This window comes from Chiroxiphia lanceolata, chromosome 3, assembly GCF_009829145.1.
Source record: "Chiroxiphia lanceolata isolate bChiLan1 chromosome 3, bChiLan1.pri, whole genome shotgun sequence".
NCBI classification, from domain to species: domain Eukaryota; kingdom Metazoa; phylum Chordata; class Aves; order Passeriformes; family Pipridae; genus Chiroxiphia; species Chiroxiphia lanceolata.
Genome location: NC_045639.1, coordinates 31,315,995 through 31,341,106, shown reverse-complemented (window position 1 = coordinate 31,341,106; position 25,112 = coordinate 31,315,995). Strand labels below are relative to the sequence as shown.

Sequence of the window (25,112 nt, the reverse complement as noted above, 5' to 3'; positions counted from 1 at the left end):
GTCGACACGGCATCTTACATGTAGCCAAGGCCACCATCTGCTGCTTCACAAAAAGCCACACTCCCTTCATGGCTGCAGCTGGCTGGGACTGTGATGCTCTAGGCAAAGGGACTCACACATCCCTGCTCCATGTACCCTGTCTGTGCTCCACACTGGGCTATCCAGTCAAGCGACCTGTCAGCTGGAGGATTTTTTGGTCAATGTGGCACTACAAGCCCATTCCCTTTTTCCAGTTAACATCAGGCCAGTGCACCACAGGGCACATTTTATCCAGAGCAGGTCCTTCCCTAGCTTACAAGACACAACTCCATCCTTTAAGCTTTTCATCTTCTAGTATGAAAGTAGGACAGCCTTGTCTGCTTTTTAGCTATGGCCTAAAACAGGTATCACCTCCTCAGCTCTTGCAGCATCCCCCAGCTGAAAACCCCACCGCAGAACTACTGGGGGAATGCACAGGATGGGACCAGTGGGGTCACAGTGCCCCAGAGAGCCTCAGGATGAGGGCTATGGACCCAATCTGGTCTGCAGCAGTTGCCTTGGCGATGGCAGCATTGTGCTCCGGAGCCAATAAAATGTTAACCCCTTTGTTTGTAAAGCAAATTTGGCCACCCTGAACTGATCTGCCTTGGGCAGAGCTGCCTTCTTAACGAGGCTTTGGCATTCCCTGGCCCCGAGGTGCAGCCCTGAGGCAAACTCCCAAAGCACTGCTCAGTTTCCCAAGAATCTTCGCCTGAAGCCATGCTTGCATGTGCAGAAGAAAGGAATTTTGTTCACCTCTCAGTGCACAGGGCTGGGCTGCTGCAAGGGCCACCACCTGCTCAAATATATCACCTTTCTGCATCATAGCCTTTTCTAATCTGGAACCCAACAGCATTTTCAACTAAACATTTATGGAAAAGACTGGTGTACTGCTTGCACATCTTCCCTTTCTAGAGCTACTATCCCTTCTCAGTGCATGCAGAGAAGTGAGAGACACCCCTGCCCTCGGAGGGAGTGCCGGTGCCACATGCTAATGAAGCCAAAAGCAGACAGCAGTTGACAGATACTACCGAAGTGGGCTCAGAGGACAGAAAAAGAACAACTCAGAGGCAGAAATGAAGTGATACAAATCCACAATCCATGGACCTCGGCATAATACCTCTCCTGCTGCGTTGTGATGGCCATCAGCAGAGTTAACCTTCCACTCTAATCACAGTCATTAAATTCCTGCTAACGTCCCTGTCCTATGTCTGTCCAAACAGCTCTTTTATCTGTCACCTCCCCACACGGTGTGCCCGGCTCCCCACTGCCACAGCTCTCATTAATGCTGCTCTGGCTGGCTGATGAGGCAAGTGGCAGCCGGCTCCCAAGCCCAGATGAGTTTTGTAGACAGCAGGGGATGTTTATCCAACACGGAGGGGATGAAAGTGCAAACAAAGAGAGACCATACAATTACTCAGGCATGCACAGGGCCAGTCTCATTAAAGACAGTCTCCCTGACAGGAATTAATCTAAAGTGACAACCCAGTGAGCTAATTTAGCAAATGGGTTTGGGGCTTGGCCCAGTGCAAATTTCAGGGGGCTGTCTGGCAGGTAGAGCTGAACCTGCTCCTAGGAGAGGAAAGGTAGGAATGTGTTAAGCTGGATTGGTTCCGGCCCAAGACTGTGTATGAGAAGGTACTGAGGAGACAGCAGCCTCAGGTCTCCTTGAGGGGCACAATAAAGATTAAACTTTCCTACTGCACCAATAGCTTCTCCTTCCTCTTTCTCTTGCAGCCTCAGGTCACAGATGGGTTCTAGCTCATTAAGTGCATAGTAATTCTGCCACTATCCCCTGTAACCACCAGCCCAATTCAGATCTTTCCTCCATGATGCAACCTGCTCGCAATATTAGATGGCTTTTCATTTCTCTGTAATGTTAGAGCAGAGCCCTGGGAGGGGATAAAATACACAGAGAGAAAAAAGTAACTTAAAAGGCTTTTTATTTTTTAAGCAAAGATCTGGTCTGAGGAGGCTGCTTTGAATCCCCAAGCAATGAAAAGCATTTTCAGTTGGAGTGCAGTGCCTCAGTGCCTTTCTACACTCCAAGAATACATGGAAGAAAAAAAGCTGACCAAACAAATAGCCCAAAAGCCTCATGGCATCTGCCTGTAACCAAACCACCCAGGGCTGTTAACTCATTGAGTTCACTAGTAAAGGCGAAGTAAGGTGGTTGGCATCTGCATCACTTGCCTTGCAGCAAGAAATGAGAAAACCTTCCAAGCTGTCAGGACAGAAGGCTGTGTGGTCCCTGCTGTTCCTCAGTGGGGAGGTTTGCCCCTCTGAATTGGCACTCGACAAAGCCACTGCCTAAGCCCTCCTGACCAACGCCCTTCAGGAAATAACCACCTCTTTGCTGAGACATAGAGCAGAGGCTTTGCAAGGAGCTTGCTTCAAGTTGCTATCATATGTGCTTTGCCTGGGTCAGTGGCTTCAAGCTGTCAAGCTGCTTATGCGGTTTTAATCGAAAGTTAATCCTTATTCTACTGGAACTGGTATGTCTGCTGCGCTGCTCGGCCTCCTCCACAGTGCTGAGAACAATCAGCTCTACTTGTCTGTCTTGCTGGGAGCCCCTATGTATTACTTGGGAAACCATATTCCCCCCGACTGCTTGCAATCCCCCCAGGAATGCATGATCAGCCTCAGGGAGCCACTGTACAGGAAGAGTTGGAGGAGCCACGGTGCCAGCCAATTAATAAGCAGCACTTTGACTCTCACCCAGCTTCATTTTCAGCAGCTGCAGCAAGCAAATCTAATTCAGGGGTTCCCAGGTGCCTTGCAAACCATCCTGCTACTTGGGGATCTTCACATTACATATGCCAAGAGCTCTTTGAGCAAACCAGGGGCTTGTGAAATGAAAACTAGCAAACCGTCTTGCAACCAGTGGGCATCCCAGCTGGTTGCCCTTTGGATTCCAGCTCAGCAAAAGTTAATTCTCCCCTTTCCATGCCCTCTACCCCTGACAGCCCCTCACAGCCCCAGGACTGCAGGCTGCTGCTGCCACATTCGTTCACCTTTAAGGTGCTGAAAAGCCCCTACCATGACCACTAAGGCTGCAGAGCTCCCAGGGCTGGCTGGGTGAGTTTTCATCAGCTTGATGATGGTAATAAATCTGTTGTGTCTGACCATGTGCAAGGCCCTTTTTACCTAAGGAGAATATTCCATTTCAATCCTAGCTCTCTAGGATTTTTCTGCCACCACAGCTAGTTCCTGGAAAGCCAGCATATCCAGTGAGGAGAGTGCGCAGGCAAACAGTAGCTCCGCATCCAGGCAGACAAATCCCCTTTCTTAAGAGCTCTCCAGTCAGTAATACTTTTAAGCTTTTGAGCTTTTGACGGTTATATTCAGTGAGGTCACCATGTTGTACAGTCCAACAATGGAACAGAAGTATGCAAACCTTACCCCAGGTGCCTCGGTACAAAGAAGAAGGTGTGACAAAGCAGCAGAATCTGCAGGATATGGAAGAGGGTGATGGAGCAAGGGAAGGAGTGAAAGGTTGGGAGATGTCACGAGGTTCTTGGAGTCCAAGTGAGACATCACAGGGAAAACACCAGGAAGGCAGGACAAGAGTATAAGGAAGTGGCAGGCTGAAGATGAGGGGGGATGTGATCCTCTGGGACAAGGAAACGAAAAGGGCTCAGTGAGACCTCAGCAAGGCACGCGGAAGGGGGGACCTTGCCATGAAACGCAAGTATTTTTGTTGGAGGAGGGCCAGGAGGAGGCAGTACTGTGAAAGACTTTTCCAGTGTTTCCTGTTTTTGCTTGACAGAAGCGGGAAAAAACTCCCCTGCTTCCTCCTCCTCTGCCCTCTCTTATTCAGACCCAGGTCACCATGATGAGACCTGTAGCCATTTCTAAGAGCCTGCCCATATGTGAGACTGGGCTACAGCAGGGCCATGATATCACACTCCTCTAAAACACATCAGTCAATAGTTACAACTATGTGGTGATTCTGCAAAACATTAACAGCAGTAACTAATGGGGTATGAACAAAACTGGGGGGAGGGGTGTGTTAAATTTGCATGGCCACTCAGCTCCCTCCACGTTATAACTTAAAGAAGAAAAGTGAGTTTCCCTTTTCTTGATCCCTTTCAGTAGAAGCTCAATGAAGAACAGATCCAAGATTACTTTTAGGAACTGTGCAAAAGGAAAAAAAACCCCTCAACGTAACCAGAGAAGGATAAAACCCACAAATTTGTTCACTGATTCGCAGTGCTGATAATAGCAAAACTTGGCTCAAAGGGAAGAGCTACTATGACAAACTGCCTTCATTATTAGAGGCTCCCCTGTGTCTTGTATTATTATTAAGTACTGACAACGTGTTCCACACCGTGTGAGTAACAAACAAAGGCTATCCCACCCCAGAGAGCTCACAATCAAACAGAGACATAAAACTGGAGCCTACTGTGCAGAACTAGAGGAAAAAGACACTTGAATCTTTTTAATTATTTTGTTTTCTATCTACAGTAAACAAACTTTCCCTTGCAAAATGCATTTGCTTCCCAGCTACCACTGAATGGCAAGAAACACCAATCTTAAGTGTCCCTATTTTTAAAAAATGTTGAACACAGGTGCTTTGCTGAGCGGGGATGAAAGTTCCTGGCAATCCTGCTAAGTTAATCTGCTTTTTAAAAACATCCCAACTCTTTTCTCTAACCTTCTCCAACCAGTGATGTCTTCAGATTTCACTGAATTCTTCCCCCCAGCTCCCACCACCCAATATGATTTCTCTTCAAGCTAAGAGACATTGAAACCCATTTTTCTTCCCCTGCAGAGTTCATATAGTCCAAATAGCTTAGATACTGCAACAGTATGAAAGCCCTTCTGTAACACAAACAGTCTATGATTTTTCCCTGCAGTTCCTGCCTGGAGAGGACTTCAGCTTATTCTCTTTTTTCTGTACGAGTGAGGAGGACAGAATACTACTTGTTTGAATCTTTGGCCTATAAAATCTACAATACCTACTAATGACTGTAGGGTATTGTTCCCATTAAACCTCCATTCAAAACACTGAGATAAACAGTCCAATGGGAGCAGCAGGGCTTTGGAAGACCTGGATCGTACCCAACACCAGAGCTAAAAATGAACACTGAACTGTGCACTTGGCCTGTCTCTTCTATTCTCTGGGGAAGGTGCAGGACCATCGAGATCGGGCAATTTCATCACTTTCAGCTCTTAATCAGCAAGGAGACATTGATGTAACTGCCTCCTTAATGGTTGTCTTCCCAAGGGCATATGCTGAGTCTCCAGAAGAGCAGACCTTACCTGCCGGAGTTCCAGACGGTACTTGAGAATGGGATCCACAGCATCTGGCTCCTTCTGTGTCCACTGTAAGATGTAAGAGTAATTCTTGGACTGCTTCTGGCTCAAGGTGGGATTAGGAGTGTCATAGTAAAACTCTGGGCTATAAGCTTTTGCTGGAGGGGAAAAAAAAAAAAGAAGGAAGAAAGTAAAAAGGTGGGATCAAGGGGAACATAAATTACAAAGAGACGTGGTGAAAGTGGATCAGCTCCACTCGCCCAACTCGTCCACCTGCCTCTGACATGATGGACACCTTTACTGTTGCACTGATGTGCCACCATTTTCTGTGACTCGATACTGCTTTCATAGCTTAAACTACTGGGAGGATTAGCAGCTCTGCAACACCAGTGGGGCATGACCAGCACCTGAGAAGGTAGGAACAACTTCAGTTCTCCAGCTGGAACCAGCTCTAATCTTTTCTCTCTTGCTTTGTAGTTTAGATTGAGGTAACGGCTTTAAACTGGCATTTCTCCTGTTTCATCTGCTGCTTTACAGAGACTCCTGCTAACAAACTCTGAGGAAAGATCATTTGGCCAGTAGGTCGTAGGAAAAGTGTTATTTATCACACAGGGACCATGGCATTAAAAAGGAGACCTTGCTCTTTCTGTACCTCCCCTGCCTCGGCAGCACAGTGCTCGAGCCTCTTTGTAGCACAACAGTCACCTCGGCAGCAAAGGGGATGCTGACCTCAGCCTGGGTAAAAACAGCAGGAGCTTTGGCAGGGGTGGAGATGTCTTTTCTAAACTCACATCTCTCCTTAAAAACAGTGCAGCAGCAGAAGGGAAACACAGGAGAAACAATGTACCAGAGAGAAACTAGGCAGTTCAGGGAAGAAGGGACTTGCCATGATTTCCCCAGACACTGCTATCCTAAACCACTACTAAACAGAATTTGAGGGCTACTGCCATGCAATCCCCCAGCTGAAGGACTAATGCACAGGGCCCAGAAGCAACTTGAGGTCTTATCCACAACTGGTTTTGCTCTATTTGAAATTACCTTCATTTCATGCTGTGAACTTCAATTTTTGTCAGGTCCTGTCCTGAGCCAGGTAGGAGCTGGACCTGAACAAAAACCCCGCTTTCTGGGTTCAGGTCCAATCTGAACCTGCAGTGACCAGAAAGGTGCCTAGGCAACAAGGGACACTGGAGAGCAGAACAGGCATAAACTGTCTCCACAGGCTATCTGCTGCACCTTTCCACTTGAATTACAGGCCCTGCCATTCTGTGTGGCTATAATCAGGCTCGACAGGATTCAATGGTGTTTTTTTTTTATGAACTCAGATGTATAATATTGATATTTATTTCCAAGTCCTTTTTTTCTTATTATTTTTATTGACTCGAATTTTGGCACAAGCAAGAAGTTCAGAACCACCTCAGAGACTAATTGCTGCTTATTCAACTTGTATTGACTGTGGAAGTCAAGCTTCATAATGGATTCAGAAATAAAATCAGAACTGATGATAATCATCATCTTGCATGATATTAATTCCTTATTAATTGACTCAAAGATGGAAATGGAAGTTAAAAAAAAAGCTTTTTGGCCTTTTGATAGAAATGCTGTACATCAAAATATTTTCAGAACTTCCTTTCTGGAAACTTTTAGCATTACTAGAAAGGTTTTTCTTTTGCTTAGAGCCTATGGGAAGAGCTGAAGGTTATTCACTCTGTCTTTCAGGGCTCTTCTGTGCTTGTGGCTAGTGGGAGAGCAGGTTATGGCCACTATGGGCTGCCTGATAACTTGCTCAAGACGAGTGAGTTGGATGTCTCACTATCTTTACAAAACATCTTGGAAAGCTCATCACCCATCCATAGATTAAAGTAATCCCATCCTGGGCAGATTCATGTACTCTATTTCCAGTACGTTTGTGACCCCACAGTCACAAATGGGTCACTGCTTCCTTGTCACACAGGAAGGTTTATGGTCTTCCTTCCGTAGAAAAGAAACAAACCCAAAAAGAGACCATGCCATTCTGCCCACTTACACAGGAAGGCTGTAGCTGATGTGAATTAAAACTCCAGCAATCATCCTGAGCCCAAGCGCAGTCTAGTCACTGGATTATTTTTCAGGTTGCTCTACAGGCTCTGAAAGTCTTAATTGATTTGTAACTGTCCAGGAAACAGGCAGAGATGTCTGGAGCTGTACAGCTACCATCAGGTATCAATGCCTTGGAAAAAGAGAAGGGATGCAGAAAAATAAAGGCTTGCTTCTCTCCTGATCAGTGTTCTCTATGGATGCAACTTCCTTCTGCTGAGGGAATTCTTATCTAAGGCACAGCATGGCACACTGCGTGGCAATAAGTATTTGTTCCTGCTCCCAGCAAGAAATTCCTGGGAGCATTCCCAAACTTGATAGGGACACAGTTTTCTGTGATGGCTCATAGAGGGATATGGTTTGCCATCACTTAGTGATGTGAGAGTTATGCAAAAAGGGGAAAGAGGGACAAAGCTCTCAAGAAAAATCTACTGCCAGACAAATGCCAGGAAATTTCAAGGGGCGAGAGCAAAGTCCTGAAAAGGGACTCAAACAGTTTGGATTCCTCGATTTCTGAGAGCATCTCAGAGTTACAGCATACTTGAGCTTTTCCAAACCTTACAAAAGATCTGCTTCAAAATCAGGCCTCTCTGGATGTTATTTATTCTCTTTGTTCAGCCCTGACTTGAAAAGTATTATAAATTGACCCCAGATCCAAACACCAGTATTCGGGTTGAATTTATTGCTTATTAAGGCAACTTCATGGGAGAGCTTTTCTAGAAACTTGTGCTGAAGTCAATTCTGGGGTCGTGGAAAAAGCAGATTTAATGATCATCTGGAGAAGCCAGGTCAGTTATGTGGTTTTAGATGCCATAACTCTGCCATCCCTCTTTGCAGTTGCAGATGCTGGAGAGGAATCCTATTATGGTGGATGATGGATTCACAGAAAACTGTGAGCTGCAAATCTGCTGAGTACTAGTGTCCATATCCAGCTCATGTTTCTCCTAGGAAGCATCATGAGACACAAACAGACAGGAGATAGAGGGAAGGTATAGAAATACATAATAAAGTTTTTGTTTCTTGGTTTGTTTGCTTTTAAAGGGGAAATTATATGGTTTGGAGCCTGCTGGAGGTATGTAGAGAGCTTTTCAATTCCCCATGGTCAATACTTATCAACGATACAGATTGTCCAAGCTTGGAAGCTGATGGCAGCCTTGAATGTAAGTCCTGTATTTTTCATGCAAGTGGTTAAACACTGTTAAAATGTAGCAGAGGCTAGCACTAGCTGCTCCAGGTCCATCTGCCTGAATGATGGAGACAGATCTCCCTGCTGGCTTATGGAAAAGCATTACTCCTGAACAGAATGCTGTGTACAGAGGAGGCAGTAGAGGCTGGTTTTACTGGCACCAGTTTATGAGGAGCAAGCTTCTCACCTCTGTGACCCCATCCAACAGCTTGCTCTGATGTGGATTCTGTGACTTACCAGACACCTGGAAGAGGCAGGTGGAGACTCCCACGTCATTGGAAATGCTGCACTCGTAGGTCCCACTGGTCTCCCGGCTGACACTGTCCACCTTCAGCTCCGAGTAGTCCTGCTGCTCTGCCAGGGGCTGCGCCAGGAGGGTCCCATTGAAACGCCAGACAGAGGTGGCCACCTTCATGGGGCTGCCCTTCAGCATAGTGCAGCGCAAGGTGACACTGTGCCCCATGCCCTGGCGTACATCCTGGAAGGCTGGCTCCACCACGGGGGGGACTGGAGACCGAACAGAGCAAAGACAGGGATGCAGTCAGGGAACAACTGTCTCGCTCAGCACGGTCACCCTGACTGCCTCTGATGAGGCAGACACATATGATTTCCAAGGGGATATTTATTTTCTAGTGGGAACAGGATCCATCAAACCAAAAGCAATAGTCGTTTGACATCTCCTAACTGGGCTGTGGCCACATCCCACCTCCCTCCCATTTATGAGGTAGGGGTGGCCTTTAGCAAGTACTCCTTCCACACTGAGACGCTGCTTGGAGGAGCTACCAAGCCCTCCTTTTTCGTGTCAGAAGTGCAACTCTAGCAGCTGAGAGTCATGGCTTGGATTCAACCCTCAGATCCTAATCAGAAAAAACGTAGTCCTCTTTTGCAGAATGAAATGCACTCCCTGAGCAGGTAGGTAAGCTCCCAATCAGTTAAATTCATGTTCTTCTTGTCAAAGTCTGGCAGGGTTATCAAGGACACAGTGCTTAGATGGAGGGATATGCACTGGCTGTCCCTACAGACCTGAAGGGGTGTTAGAGGGCTTCCCCCAAGTACATCAATACAATACATCAGGGACCAGCTACAGGGACTCCAAGTCCTATTTTTATATCTGAAAACAATGCCCTGATGTTGGGAGGCGAGTCACATCTATCCGTGTCAGCTTCTCTACCGGTAGTGTGAGAATGGGAATGGCAATGTGTGTTCACCTCCTTAGCAAAGGGAGACTACCATGTCTTGTTCTTCAGCACTTGTAAAAATTTACAGGAACCTCACAATTTGGGCATGGCTGAAGCAGAGCAAGGAGAATGTCTGGATTGGTACTGTTTAGGTTACCCCTTATTTAATGCAATTGCAGAGGACTCCAGTCTCCACAGCCATCTGATAGACATGTTTCACTTGCAATAAACTTTTAATTAAAACACTACAGCATAGGGATAACCAGAAGCTCTCCATCTAAAATGAGAAAAGCTTCCTGAACACAAAACAGCTGTTCGCCCAAAGGTAAAAGATGGAGAACTGATTTAGAGCAGCTTCAGCACAATCACAACTCACCTTCTCCATGTTCAAAGCACCTGCTCTTCCAGAGATGATTTCTATGCACTACAGATGTGCAGAGCAGGGGGGGTATAGCTCAGTGGTAGAGCATTTGACTGCAGATCAAGAGGTCCCCGGTTCAAATCCGGGTGCCCCCTGGAGGACAGATGTGCAGAGCACCCACCTCCTCTAAAGGTCCACAGAACTACCAAGCACAGCCAGGCCCAAACACCTGCAGCACCCAGCATCTGAAGTGCCACGAACGCCTCCAACAACTACCATGGGTTACTCGGCATCCCTGCTGCCTTGAACACAGCCATGCCAGGAGGGTTCCAGCTCACCGGTCTCTCCTCTCCCACAGCCTGACCCCCAGCAAGACTCACTGACACCTCTGTAACACTAGTGACATCTCCATCTTCACCACAGATGAAGGTGGTGCACACGCTGTCCCATAGGAAGGCACGCATAGTGTCCCAGGGCAAGAATGCATCTGTGGATATGCAGCTTACAATCATCCGCTCCACCTGGCAGCCCTGGTTTGACATGGCTGATTGTTTTCAAGATACCTGTTCTCAGCTCTCAGTCTCTGGGCCCCTTGCTGCACTTCAGTGGATTAAAAGCAGCCCTTGACTGAGATGAGTGGCATGGTCAGCTCATTACAGATGGCTTTGCTAGCAATGTGTCTCTGCAAGTGCTCCAAGTGCTGACTTGCCTTTGGCTCACATGTCTCCCACCTCATGGTGAGAATAACGTGAGAAGTTGTTTGATTAGACCTAGTGCCACGAATGTGTCATCTCCATCCCTAGCTGCTATCCCATTGCTTCAGTCACATCTGCTCCTTAATTGAAGCTGGTGGGGTCTCACATTACAATCTAGGCCAGCTGGTGATATAGGAGAAAAAAAAAAAGGAAAAAGGGAGAAGAAGAGAAAAAAGAAGGCTTAAAAAAATGGCACAGCTCCAGAGGTACTCAAAGCAGTTTCTCTCCTGAGGAGGAGAGAGAGGGGTGGGAGAGCAGCTTCCCCCACTGCACCTGGCTGTGCCTGTCTATAGGGCTGGGACAATGGAAGAGAAAAGGTCTGAAACTGGACAAAGTGCTGACTGCAAGGAAACACACTGCAGGGAAGGTGCCCTCCTGGGCCTCACTGAGAGAGTGTCTGGAGCTGGTAAAGGGTCACAGAGGAACAGAGTTGAGATGCCCCAAATGCTTCCTCAGGTCACTGGAACAGCAGGGCAGCCAAGGATGCAGAAGATATTTAATCTTCTTCAGCTGGGAAATGGGATTTCCTTGATTTGCACTGGGACAGGCTCTGGGCCTATGTTATCATTTTGCAAAGGGAATGTCTGAAAGTGTCTCTAAATTAAAAATTGATTACATTTTCTTCTCTTGTCTCTGGCACTAGGAAACACCCAATGAACATTAACTCTGCAGGTAGTCCTGTAGCTCCCGGGTTTTCTGAAGAGAGGGATGAAGTAGATCATCCCATTGCTGCAAAGCATACAGAACTATACCAAGGGCTAGCTATTCCCAAAGGTTCCCAGTGGATATGAAAACAAAGAAAGGTCAACAGCAATTACAGAGCCAGACATCAGCTTCAGCCTCAATGCCTACTGGGGAGTCCACACTTGTTCAAGAAGGTTACACACAAAAGGAGACTTCACCAGAAAGGCAGGGATTCAGTCTGTAAAACCTAGCTGCTAACAACACAGCCTTTTCTGTTTCTGTTCTTTTTCCCTGGCTTAAAGGCAAATGAAAGCTTGTTTAAATGAGCTGGTGCTCCTACTCGCTAAAACTGGGAACTGAACAGCTCCTGAGATGGGGACTGTCTCAGAGCAGAGACCTCCCACATGACTCCTGCACAGACACCATTAGGGAGCTGCAGGAAAGGATAATGATTTCCCAGGTGCCTCTTATACCTACAGGCAAGCAGCATCCCTACTGGCTAGAAGAGAGCAGTATCTGGCTATTCTGGCTGGCTAAGCTGCCATGATGCTCTTTGAGGACCTTGGGTATCAGCCCAGTGTTTAGCCCAGTTACAAAGCTGAGTCCTTGCCCAGACATTCTTCAAATGCCTTTCTGTATCCCCCCCTGAACTCCAATGCCTGTGTCTGAAATGCTCTTTTAAGCAGCCACCACATTGCAGGCAGCAGTTGCTACACTTAAAGGAGGTAAAAAAACCTCTGTACATATACAGGGTTTTGGGATCTCCTGGTAAGAAACACAGCAAACAAATATAGACAATTACTGATCTCTCTCAACACACAGCTTAAGTCTAGAAGAGCTCACTGGCAAGAGGAGTGATGAAAGGGGTGAAGAGGTAATGTTGAAGTGAGGGTCCTCCAGCAACCTTGTTAAGATGCTGCTGCTGCAAAACACAAGGCAGGGCAGCCTGCCTTTGCAGCAGAATTAGCTAGTTAGGAGCAAATCAAATCAGCCAAACACAGGCAACCTACTCTAGCATGCCAAGCACCCTAAAGCAAAGCCAGGCTGCAGGCAGCTCCCTTGCTGTGAGCCAGAGCAGATGCTCTGCACTGAAGGGTTGCTAAGCTAACACAGTGTTCACAATGATGAAAAACAACAGTGAGGAAAGCACAACAGAGAAATGTCAAGCACCAAGGAGTGTTGCTTTGTGTCCCAATAACCTCTTACTTTCTTGGTTTCACTGGAAATAACCAGAATTGGAATGCTCATCCTGCTAGGTGAGCGAGAAGTGCACTGGCTGATGAGTGGTGGTTAACTTGGTTTAAGTCTGTTTTTATTTTAGCCTTGAGGAAGGGAAGAGTGTTCTTCCTTACAAGAGCCAAAGAGCTTGAAGGAGAGACCACACTTTTCTGGCACTGTTACTGTGCTGTCCTGCTTGGGCAGAGTTCAAGAAGGGGTATTCAGCCATCCCTGCAATACTGTCTGATTGCTAGAGATTCCCATCAAATTCAGAGGCCTCCAGAAGGCAGAGATGTTTCTTTCACCAGTGATAAAGTCAGAGCATCCCAGGATGGCAGAGATGCACTACAGAAAGCTTTTTACTTGTGGGGTAAATATAAAAAAAAAAAAATCACTTAAATTAGAAAATGGGGATGTTGTCATGCATCTGCTCAATCTGGTATAGATGAAAGGCAAAGAAAGGCTCCTACTGGAGTAGACTGATGCATAGAAATCAGCGACAAGTTTAAACACAAAACAGGATCTATAGAACAGGGGAATACTGAGAGAATAGACCTCGCATTAATTGCTCAGGCAATAACTGAGAAGGCTGAATATCGTAAACACCACAAGACAACGCTACTATGCAAGACACATGCAAAGTCTCCTTTCCCACCGTAGCTTGAGAACTGATCAACTTCCAAATGCTGGCTCATTTTGGAAGGGTTGTCAGAGCTGAGGAACTCACTCATAACCTGCTTTCTGACTTAAAGGCAGCCTTGTCTCCTGTGTAGCCACCCTGACCAGCGGCTGACAACAGCCATCTCTGTAGGTGGTTAGCTGCCTGCATTGTACTGCTGGTCTGTGGAGCTGCCATGGGCTGCTGCACTCTTATTTTTCTACAGGAATTTACTTTCTGCAATGCTTCCTCTGCTGCAAAGAGCACCACAGTGCAGCAATGTCCAGGAGGAAAAAGAGAGGCACAAAACAGAAGGACGTCCTAATCGAGGTCATACAAACAGGCAGCATGAGACAGAAGCAGCAAAGACTCCTGTATCCTGACCCTCAGTATCTGGTGTCCTGAATCAGAATACCTTCCATAACAGGACCCATATCCCAGTCCTTCCATCCGTAGCCCAGGCTTCCTTCTCTGTGAGAAACACCTTCTACTCTACCCTCCAGAATCAGCCTTTACATTTTTATTTAAATTTAGAAAGTGCAATACGTAACACAAGTGATGAAAATAGCAAGCCTTGCTAGACTAGAAAGCAGCTTCATTTTGAGTAGCTTTCATTCCACCCTACTAACTGACCCCCTCAAAGCTTAACTATGCATCATAGCGCCAGTGGGACTCCTGCCTTTAACCCTCACCTTATCCCATGTGTGAGACCTAGCTGATTGCTCACTTGCTGGATTAAGATTGCAAATGACACATAGATAACCTGGTATGAAAGACTGTACTTTGTGGTTAGTTACAATTATTAGCTGTGTCTTGTTATCCAAAGTAGTTAATGGCATCAGGCAGTAATTTCTCTCTCTAGAAAGCAAAGCAGCACAGGCAGCTATTAGGGCCTTATGAGACCTGTATGACCCCATTCAGCATCCATTTAATTTCTTAAAGGTATCCTTCTGTAGTCATACTGGATGCAATCTTCCCTAATCTCCTCCAGACAACCAAAGCAATCCCAGCAAAAGTGCCTTCCCTATCCAGCCTCTGGTCCCACAGTCTGGGGTAATAAAGATGTTACAGGTATCAAAGATATTGCACCCCTTTTCTCACAGCAGGTAGAGAACTCCAGGGTTTCAGCTCTCTACCAGAGCTCTCTACCCGAACAAGTGGGAAGCTCTTTTATTATCACAAGGCTGGGAAATCACAGTTGAGCAATTCTGTTCCTTGCCACAGCACCCACTCCCTTGGAACACACATTATGCACTAGCAGTTTACCCTGTGAAGACAAATATCCAACCCATATTTACAAGTCCAGTCTCATATGCTTGTTTCTGAGAGATACAATTGAGTAGTTAGAAGCAGGGAGATGGAGGAAGGCTTGTTCAACCTATTTCAAAAGCCAGAATCTCTTTCTTTCATCTTAAATGCCTTTTGCCTTTACACTTCAGTCTCCCCATGCGTAAAGAGATAAAACGTCTGCTTTTTGCATAGTGCTTGAAAGCCAAGTTGCAAGTATTGTTATTTCAAAGAAAACAAATTTGTTTGTGTACATTTTCTGCTAGACAAGTGGGTGCAGGGTCTGGAGAGGCAAGGCTCAGAGCAGAGAATGCTTAGTTCTGTGCTAGTTGACTGCTTTTAAAAGAAGAGCAAATGAAATGTATTCACTACCAGCTTTTCTGCTTTCCTCTTCCCTGAACTTTCCAAGCCAATTAGCTCAACCAGTCTTCACCTTGTTTTAATAAAGAGGGATTTACTAAAGGATTTCCTCTTCTGCATGACAAGCCGTGCTGATTAATACATGAGACCCCTAGCTCACTTTACAGAGTGCTTTGAAGAAAGTCCATCCTGGGTGGGAATTTCCAGACCTTCAGCCTCACAGACATGCCTCCTCAAAAAAAGATCTGTCCCAGACATGCTGGAATGCCACTCAGACTCACTGTCCAATTAATTCGTGCTAACAGGACACTACAAAGCCAAGTATTCTCCTACAGTGTAAAGCCACCTCATTCCCATGCCTCACTTATCTTCAAGCACCTGGTTTCAAAACACTACACTCCTCTAATTGAAAAAGATAAGTGGGAAAAGATGGTGTATGTACAGAAAACACATACACATTTGTTTGTGAAAAGCATGCTGATAATCCTCCCCCCAGCCACATACCACCCAATTAGCAAAGTTGTGCACAAGAGAAATAACGAGGGTGAGAGAGTGGGTATTTCAGTGCTAATACCATTAATTACTGCCAGACCAATGGCATAACCCAAACTTGGATTTTTATTTTTTTTTCACAGACAAACATGAAAATATTTTCTCTAACTCACAACCAATTTTGCTAATTATAACATGGTCAAGCAGAATGACGGCCAGAGTGGATCTGCCCACCCTTCATTCTCCTACCCACCCACATACCCACAGGAGGGGAACCCTCCCATGTGTAGCATTGTCAGATCACCAACTATCCATTCAAGTTCTGCCTGTCTTCTACAAGATAACAAGATATCAGCTTGCACCCATGCATCTGTTATTACATACCTCTGTTTAACAAATTGGGCTGTCACTGACACACTGCTCCCAAAAGTATATAAATAGTTTAAATGCAAACATTCACTAAGAGTCAGCCAATGATATTCTCTCTCCAAAAGCATCCCATAGGCATTAACTTTTGGCAGAGAACCAGTTATCTTACTACTCAATAATTCATAGGTGAGCTACTCAGCTGGGTAGTTCTGGGAATAAAGCAAATCATTGCCAGTGCAAACTAAGGAAAAGAAAAAAAAATAAGATCAACCCACAAAAAAAGAACAAAATGAGATTCTTCTTCCAAAACAGAGAATTCACATCTTTCCTCTTCAGAGTTTACCACTAGTTTTCCTTACCATATAACCCAACTCCCTTGCTTCAGTTTAAGCCTACTGCAAGTCCTCCCCAGAGGTGTTTTTATGCCCTATGTTGTTCTGCCCTATCCCCAGTAGCTCCCAACCTGAAGAAATACTAGAAGGAGGAAATTCTTAGTCCTCTTCTCCTCCTCCCAAAGTCCTTGACAAGAGGATGTTAACATTTTATATGTATGAGTGTGTATGTATATGTATCTTTACAATTCCTCTTTCTCTCCTTCCTCTCTTCTTCAGGTGGCAGAAGCACAGCTTTAGTCAGTTCCTATTTAGATTTTGTTTTCCCTGAGCAGAAACACTGTCCTTGGCTTTTAAAAGCCAGAGGAATCACATGCAAAAAGTCTAGGAAAGGGAAACTTAAAAGAGAAACCTGAATCTACATCTCTGACTCTCCTCATGTGCCTGGCACAAACAGCAGGGCACAGGGGCCCAATAATGGGGCAGAGATCAACAGGCACCATTTACCATCCATCTAAGAGAAGGTCACTCTAAACAAACCTACGTCCTGAGGACCTCACTGCCACCGTCCAAGCTTGCTCGGCCCCGGCAGATGAACCTTAGGATTAAAGGGTGGGCTCAGCTCAGCGCACGCTGTGTCTCACCAAAAAAATCCACTGCGCAGGCTCGAAGGGCAAAGACCCTTCCCAAATCTTCGTTCGCGAAGACTGGCCATACTACTACTACTACAACCTTGCAAGCAGAAACACCATCACAGCAGAACACATTCCCTGTGTTCCATCCACTGTGTAAAGAAGAGTAAATAGAGGGAAAACAGTCAGTCTGTGATGTTCACAATCCTAGGATGGGCCCTCCACATTCCTGAGAAGGATTTGGGACAACTGGGAAAGGATTGATCACCTCCCCCCCTCAGGTTTAGCAGTAAACCTGGCACTAGCTGCAGCAGGACTTCAAAGACCAAATTTATCCCATCGAACTCCAGGTTCTTCATTGAGGCACTCAACTTAGGAATGCCACCTCCCTCCAAGGCTACTGACTACAAGGCACATCTCCAGAGGATGATTCAGATGGTAGGAATCCCTGGGTGTCCTGCCTCTGTCCTGGGCCTGCACAAGGAACCTAAGGTGATCCCAGCCCTCACATCTCTGTTAGGTGGGATGAATGCAGAACAAAGTAAATGCACAGAAGTGGCCAGTGCCGCCCTCCTATATGAACCTCTCCATGAACTCTCAGTGCCTTGTTTAATGAGTTGATCAGTAGGCTGAGTCATAACACGCAGCTGAAACTTGGGCAGCATATCCTGCTCTTGGACAAGAGACACCTCTTGTGCTCGAACTGCTGCGTGCCACAAACAGCTAACCTGGGAAGGAAAACAGACACTGGCCTGCAGTGTCATATTCCCCATAGGAAATATAGTGATTACAGTGAATTAGTGCCACCACTAGGGCTACGTCCAGAGTATGCAGCTGCCACCTACAAGGAATTGTTCAAGCTTCCTCTTGTCTTCTACAGGGGATCTCACCTGCAACCAGAGGAGCTACTGGACAGAGGTGACTGCTGACTCCAAGCAGCAGTCCAATAGAAACATGTTCCTATTCCGTCACCAGCTGCCTTAGCAATTCAGTTGCCTCCACATATTTACACCCTTTTAATAAAAGAACTGAGAGTTAAAAGCAGGGAGGGTGCAGGAGAAAGTACCTCTGAGAACTGCAATCCTGTCAAAACAGAAAAGAGTCCCTGCTTTAGAAATGCAGTGATTGTCATGGTTGTAGGGGGTCAGAGATTTCTGCTCACAGCTGGGACACAGCATTTTCTCACCTTCTGTTTTCAGTTTGAAAGCTAAATTGGGACCACAAGACAATCACTTCACAGCTGCTTTCAAAACACATAGGCAAAGGAAGAGGCAAGCACAGGCAAAACCAGAAATATTGATTTAAAAATCAGACCTGCTTTAATGATGGGGTAGTGGGATCAGAGATGGAAAGGGGAGAGATCCAAGCCAGAAAGAGCCTGATAGGGGAAGGAGGGCCATCCAAGGCAATTAAGATACTAATACTAACCAGCATTCCTTAATATGTTTACTTGGAAATCTTTGTCCGTATTAGTAACCAAAAAGGACGCACGAGGCAAAGCTATACCAGGAAGAGTTAATACAATGGTTCACCACTTATCTACAGAGTGAAAAGAGGACAAGCTTCCCCATACAAAACAGGCTTTTCCTCAGCCTCTCCTTCAGGCCTAGTAGGGAATCTGGATCAAGGAGAAAGAACTCTGCATAGAGCAACATGCAGTTCTCCATCACTTCTCTATCAGCCACCTCGGAGTTCTGCTGCCAATTGTTTAATATCCTGCTCCACTAACTGCCATCATTACCCCATTTTTCCATCCTTCACTCATGATTGGTCTTGATTCATCTGAGGAAGATGACGACAATGAAAACGTAACTGTTCAGAAAGAGTCTGAAAGGATGCTCAAACTAAAAGATTTATGGCAAACGCTCAGCCTCACAGATTAAACAGCTGAGGTCAACAGATATCAAAGCAATTTTTCCCATAAGAATTAATGTAACAAGGGGGTTGGTGCATACAGGAACTCAAGAAATGCATGCAATTTAAAAACACAGGCTCAGTATATATGGCACAGAGAAAGGAGAGGAAGGAACATTTTTTATTGTAAGCATTTTTACTGTCACTCTCTGGATGGTTACTGCTTTATCACTGTCATCATCATCTTCAGATGAATCAAGGTAGATCAAATCAATCAAGGGCAAAGGATAGAAAAATGAGGATAGCTTCAGGAGGTCATCAGATGAAATGGCTGAGGTCTGTCATAATAGTGACTGGCTCCAAAAACCAGCTGCCAAATAGTCACCTTCTCTGCCATCTGTAGGTCCTGTCTTTCCCCTCCTTCCTTCACACCATTACCTGCACACATTTAAAATGTGTGAATTCCATAACGGCCTTTGCTCAACTCCTCCTCTATTAATTTATTATGAAAAAAATACTTTATCTGTCCTATTAGTAACTGTCATAGCTTTTCCTGAATGCTTCTTCAGTGCTGGTTACAGAGAATCATCTCCCTATACCTTATTCCCAAAACAGCTAATTGCTTATGGAGACAGCAGAGGATTTGGCACTCCCATTTCTTCAGATATGGATGATATCACCTGTCTCAGAGGATGACATGGACTCAAGCTGTAGAGGACTTACTCCCACATTGGAAACCTTGTGTCTTCTCTCTGCACTGGCACTGTGTTTCCCAAGAAGCAGCAGCACACCAGCCTTGCTGCTGAAGCAGATGCAGCCCTGCAGCTCCTGTCTTTCCCTGCGTTTGGAGTGTCACTTCTGACAGCCGCAGGTGCTGTGGGCTCCCAGAAATCACTCTCCAGGACTAGGGGTCTCCTCTGCAGCAGACGGCACAGGATGAAGGCCAATGACAGAACTGGCAACAATTCAGTGACCACAGCCTGCTCCCTCGACCTCCCCATCTGGCTGTCATCTCTGTCCCATCTCCTCTGGACTTGGACCAGCAGAGGGAATTTTATTAACAGTCCCACTCACTGGATAAATCTGATCTGACATTCAATTTTCTGTGACTGACCTCAAACCGGGTCAGTACGGCAGGAACCATTTGGAAGAGCACCATCCCTGCAATGTGGGCACTTGCCTATCTCACACAGACACTTTTTCATGTTGACTTGAGGAGAGCTTAGGCTGCAGAAAAGCTGATATGCAGGACAAGTGGGAATACACACTCCAATTCTTCTCCCAATTCCTGGATTTTGTTCCAACAGATAAATGTCTGAACTTGGTTCCATAAGTTTCCATTATTCTCATTCCCAACTCTCCTGGGACACAAAAGGTAAAGCCGTTGCCTTCCTCGTTCTGACCCACTGCATCAAGATCTCAAAGTGGATCCTGGTCTGAACCAATCCATCAGCAGTCATCAGTCTGAAGGTTTGCAGCAGCACATACTACAACATAGGATCCTGCTCTTTCCACTCTCTCCATGACAGATAATAACACCTCCCAGAATCAGATACTCCAGGTGAGAAGGGCATTTTAAACAAGTTTCAGCAACGTTTGCTGAGCTATCCCACTGTGGTGTGCAGGAAGAAGATATAATTCTGTGTACGGTTCTGGAAAGAAGCTGCGTGGACTCAAATCTGGTAATATCTGTGGCTAAATCTGTGATAAAAGCCAGCGATGATGGAAAGACAGGCTATGTCTGTTTGTAAGACTCTCACTAGATCTGTGTACCCTGATCTGAATTCATCAGTGCAAAAATGGCAGAATGACAGACTTAAAACAGACCATAAAAGTGTCACAGAAAGTAACCCTTTTTACTCCTCATTGATTCCATAAAAAACCTCATGGAAGATGAATGTGGGATGCAACATTCCAAGTTAAAAATGAATGATGATTAATATAGTTTTATGGGTCCTTGGCAGACAAACTGGGTAGTGTTTGAGAAAGCAACAAGAAAAGTAACTATTTTGTCATAACATCCTCAGGCTTTGGAAAGATCCTGGCTTGCTTCCACACGACAGACTAATTGAAGATGTAATACTATTCAAATGCAGCCCACATTAAGCCGATTAAAAACACATTAACTGAAAGGGTTCAAAAAGAAATTTTAAATGGCTGCACACACCACTGGGATCTCTCTAGCAAGAAGAAAGACCTATTCTAGGAAGACATCTCTAGTAAGAACCCACACAAACCTCTTAAACTGATGCTATTTCACATTTCCATCAAGGTCAAAAATCCAGCCAGCAGGTTGGCATGGCTAAAGCATATAAATTATGAATCCCTGTTCAGGATGTGTAGCCAACATCACACATTTTTCACATTTCAGAAACCTTTAGTGTCTGAATGACCTTACATCCATTTGCAGATGGGGTGATTGGGTGCAGACTTTGGCACGTTTGTGGCATATGGCTTGTGCTTTGCTTCCTTCCCTCCCACACAAAGGCATAACTGACAATCACCATTCTTAAGTGCCTATGTTGGGATAATATACCAACATCTGCAGAAGACACAAAATATGTAGCAGTAAATAACATACTAAAGAGACACAGACAGGACAACTTGGCTTGCTTCATGGAATGGGATATGGGAAGTCTGTTCAATTTATCTTGGATAACCACAGAACTATAGAAAAGTTTGGGTTGATAGGGACCTTTAAAGGCCATATTGCAAAGGTTCTGGAAAGAAAACTGCCAAGGAAAGAATGAGTCACTCTTTCAGGGAAAGAGACAGTAACCCCAAAAGGAGCCTCAGTTAATGTAATCCAGTAAACATCAGCTTTCAGTTTAATTCTGTAGCCCAAAGATGTCCAAATCCTTGGATGACTAAGACAAAGCTTACTAAACATATTGTGAGATGTGCATCACATCTGCATTGATGAGATAATTTTTGAAAATCTCTTTAATACGTGTGACCATCCTGCCAGAATGATGTTGAAAAAAAACTGAAAAGAGGGCTATAAAAATGAATCAAGGGCTGGAAAACATGCCTTGTGGTGAACGGCTAAAGAGACTCTTTCCAGAATGCATACTCGACAGGCTAAGAGATTACTTGTGTTCTGTTGTCTGAGACAACACAAGGAAGAGACTGCTAATAACAAATAGCTCGTTATGTGAGAAGACAAAAGCATAAACAGAGCTTGTAGTTGGAAACTGAAATGAGACAGGCCTAGATTAAATGATGACAACTGAACCATGAGAATAAAAAGACACTGGAACAACTTACTGAGCAACACACTAAATTCTCTGTCACTTTAGTGTGTGAGGAGATGCTGCACTGAAAATGTACAAATAACCCAAGTTCAGATGCACAAAGGTAAACTCACCTCCCTAGTGATAGGGACTACGTTGGCATATAACCAAGTCTCCTGTCTAGACAAACAGCACGAGATGGTCAGAAAGGGATTCAAAGAGCTTTTGCTTTCTCATACTGATCAGGAAGATGGAGTCACAGCATTTTGGATAAACAGACTGGAGCGCATAAGCTTCTCAAATGTTTAAAAAATAAAACCAAAAAACAACAAAACAAACTACAAAAAAACCCACGGAAAACCCCAACTCTTTCCTCCTCTCTTTAAAATCCGTAGGTAGTTTCATTTGTATCTTTTCATTTATACATATGAGTTGGCTCCTAGAAAGTGAATCAGTATGATAACTTGCCCACTTCCATACATAAACTTGGACTTTTGCAAGTTCTCATTACAAGCAGCTGAAGGGGAAGAGAAAGATTTCCAAATCACAAAACATTTTGAGTTGCTCCATTTTCCTCTGACCCAGCCAACTGCCACCATCTTCTCATCCCTTTAGATCCATCATACTCTTTCCATGAAAACATCTTAGGTGGAGGGCTGCTCCTTTTTCCTCAAGCCCCAGTTCTCCATTTTACAGCATACCACCAGAATGTTGGCTAAAGGACCTGTATTATGCATAAGCTATGAACTGCTCAGAAAATCCCAGCAGACCTAGCACTATTAAACTCATCTATATTGCATTAAGTTATTAGCTACTGTATTCTAGCTTGTGATTAGGACAGTAGAGTATCTCTTTGCAATCAGCACTTTGTAAGGAAAATCCCTGTTCAGTGCAAATGCTACTATCATTCATTGTTCTCTTGACCTCAATCACAGTCACTGTTGGAAACCTCTATTAGTTTTGGCACTCCAACCAATTTCTCCTATGAAATGCTTGGCTGAATTGGTCCCAGAGTTGTATCATATTTGCAACAGATGAAATTTGCAGGACTTATTTCATCAGCTGTGAGAGCAGGTCACAACAGATAGAGAGTCTACAAACAATCGGCTGGGATGGCCTTCAGTTGCCATTGTTTCTTTATCAGCAGGGATTTGCCCCAGATGCTTCTTTATCACAAAAATGGAGTAATTTTCAGTCTTTTCTACATCCTATTCATCCCTCTGCAGCTTGGCAAATCAGAACAGAGAAGGACAATGCCTACAGCTCCAGAGATACTGGAGCTGGAAAAGGCATGCTAAGGGAATGATGGCAGTACACAAACATTTTTCCTTCCACATCTTTCTGATCTGGGCCACCCATATAATTTGAGACCTCAGCTCCAATCCCAAACTGCCATTTTGGTCAAGCAGTAGAATTAGGGTTCAGAGAATCATGAAAGCTTCAGATCCAGGGATACTGGGGCTGGAAAAGGTATGCCAAGTAGAGCACAGCACTGCACGAACATTGATGTCTCCATATCGTTCTTATCTGGGCCACCCATAGTACTGGGGACCTCAGCAGCCTCTGTCCAAAGCTGCAGTAAGGGTTAGGGTTCAGAGAAGCAGAATGCCTATAGCTCCAGGGATACTGGGGCTGGGAAGCCTGTATCTCCAGGGACCAAAAAAAAAACAAACCACAAACAACCCAAACCCCCAAAACAATCTCCACCATTTTTGGATGCGGAAGGGTACATTGGAAAAGTCTGAGGTATTTAATGCCTTTTCCACCTCAGTCTTTAACAGAAAGACCAGTTATACTGAGTACCCTGAGCTGGAAGACAGGGACAGAATAAATCCCCTGTAACCCAGGAGGAAGTCCGTAGCTATCTGCTGTACCACATAGACACAAGTCTATGGAGCCACACGGGATCCACCCAAGGGTATAATGAAGGGATTGAGAGCACCCACAGTCAGTTTGCAGGTGACACCAAGTTGGGTGGGAGTGTCAATCTCCTGGAAGGTAGGAAAGCCCTGCAGAGGGATCTTGGAGAGGCTGGATTGATGGGCTGGGGCCAATTGTATGGGTTTCAACAAAGTGAAGTACTGGGTCCTGCACTTGGGTCACAACAACCCAATGTAGTGCTGCAGGCTTGGGGAAAGAGTGTTTGGAAAGCTGCCCAATTGAAAAGGACCTAGTGGTTGGTGCTGGTCAACAGCCAGATCAACATGAGCCAGCAGTGTGCCCAGGTGGCCAAGGCCAATGGCTTGTATCAAAAATAGCGTGGCCAGCAGGACCAGGGCAGTGATTGTCCTCCTGTACTTGGTACTTGTGAAGCTGCAGCTCAAGTACTGTGTTCAGTTTTGGGTCTCTCACTACAAGAAGGATAATGAGGTGTTAGAGTGTGTTCGGAGAAGGGCAACAAAGCTGGTGAAGGGTCTGGAACATAAGTCCTCCAAGGAGCGACTTAGGAAGCTGGGGTTGTTCAGTCTGGAGAAAAGCAGGCTCAGGGGAGACCTTATTGCCCTACAGTGATGGGAAAGGAAGTTGTAGTGAGATGGGGGTCAGTCTCTTCTCCAGGCATCTAGTGACAGGACAAGGTGAAATGGCCTCAAGTTGTGCCAGGGATGTTCAGGTTGGATATTAGGAAAAATTTCTTCACCTAAAAGGTGGTCAAGATTGGAACAGTCTAGCCAAAGGAATGGTGGAATCACTATCCCTGGAAGTGTTCAAAAAATGAGTGGATATGGCACTTTTTGATACATCTTAGTGGTCTTGGTGGTATTAGGTCAAAGGTGATTTTGGAGGTCTTTTCCAACCTTAATGATTCTATGATTCTACGTGAACAGTCTCAGAAATCAGCTTGTCCCAGTCAACAGTAATGAAAAATTTCCACGGTTTCCTGTGACCACACATGACCCTAGAAACAAGGACTCCAAAAGCAAACAAAATGCAACAGGTCCACAGGTAACTGAGAAATTTAAGCATATCTTCAATTCCTGGGACCAATGACAGTTTTGCAGGTTCATCGCTGGGTTCATAAAAGAAAACCAACTGTTTTAACTCCAGTCCTGAAGGCCAATTAAATTTGAATCAGAAGCAACGGCTGGAAACACAGGAAAAGAGTTAGTGCACACATGTGCTTATTTGTGTTTTCAGTAGAGAGGCAAAGAAGAATGGAAATTGG

General features: G+C 45.2%; 1 protein-coding gene and 1 non-coding gene across 2 annotated transcripts in view; one reads left to right on the top strand and one right to left on the bottom strand.

The window, feature by feature from the left end:
• MDGA1 (MAM domain containing glycosylphosphatidylinositol anchor 1) overlaps nucleotides 1–25,112 on the bottom strand; it is a 143,390-nt gene that overhangs the window by 41,885 nt on the left and 76,393 nt on the right. Inside the window, exons 9-10 of the mRNA XM_032684442.1 lie at nucleotides 8,774–9,043; nucleotides 5,284–5,435 (exon numbers count right to left, since the gene is read on the bottom strand). Of these exons, the coding sequence (XP_032540333.1) occupies nucleotides 5,284–5,435; nucleotides 8,774–9,043 (422 nt within the window). The remainder of the gene's footprint in view (nucleotides 1–5,283; nucleotides 5,436–8,773; nucleotides 9,044–25,112) is intronic.
• TRNAC-GCA lies at nucleotides 10,159–10,230 on the top strand. The gene has a single exon. It is a non-coding gene; the product is annotated as a tRNA-Cys (tRNA).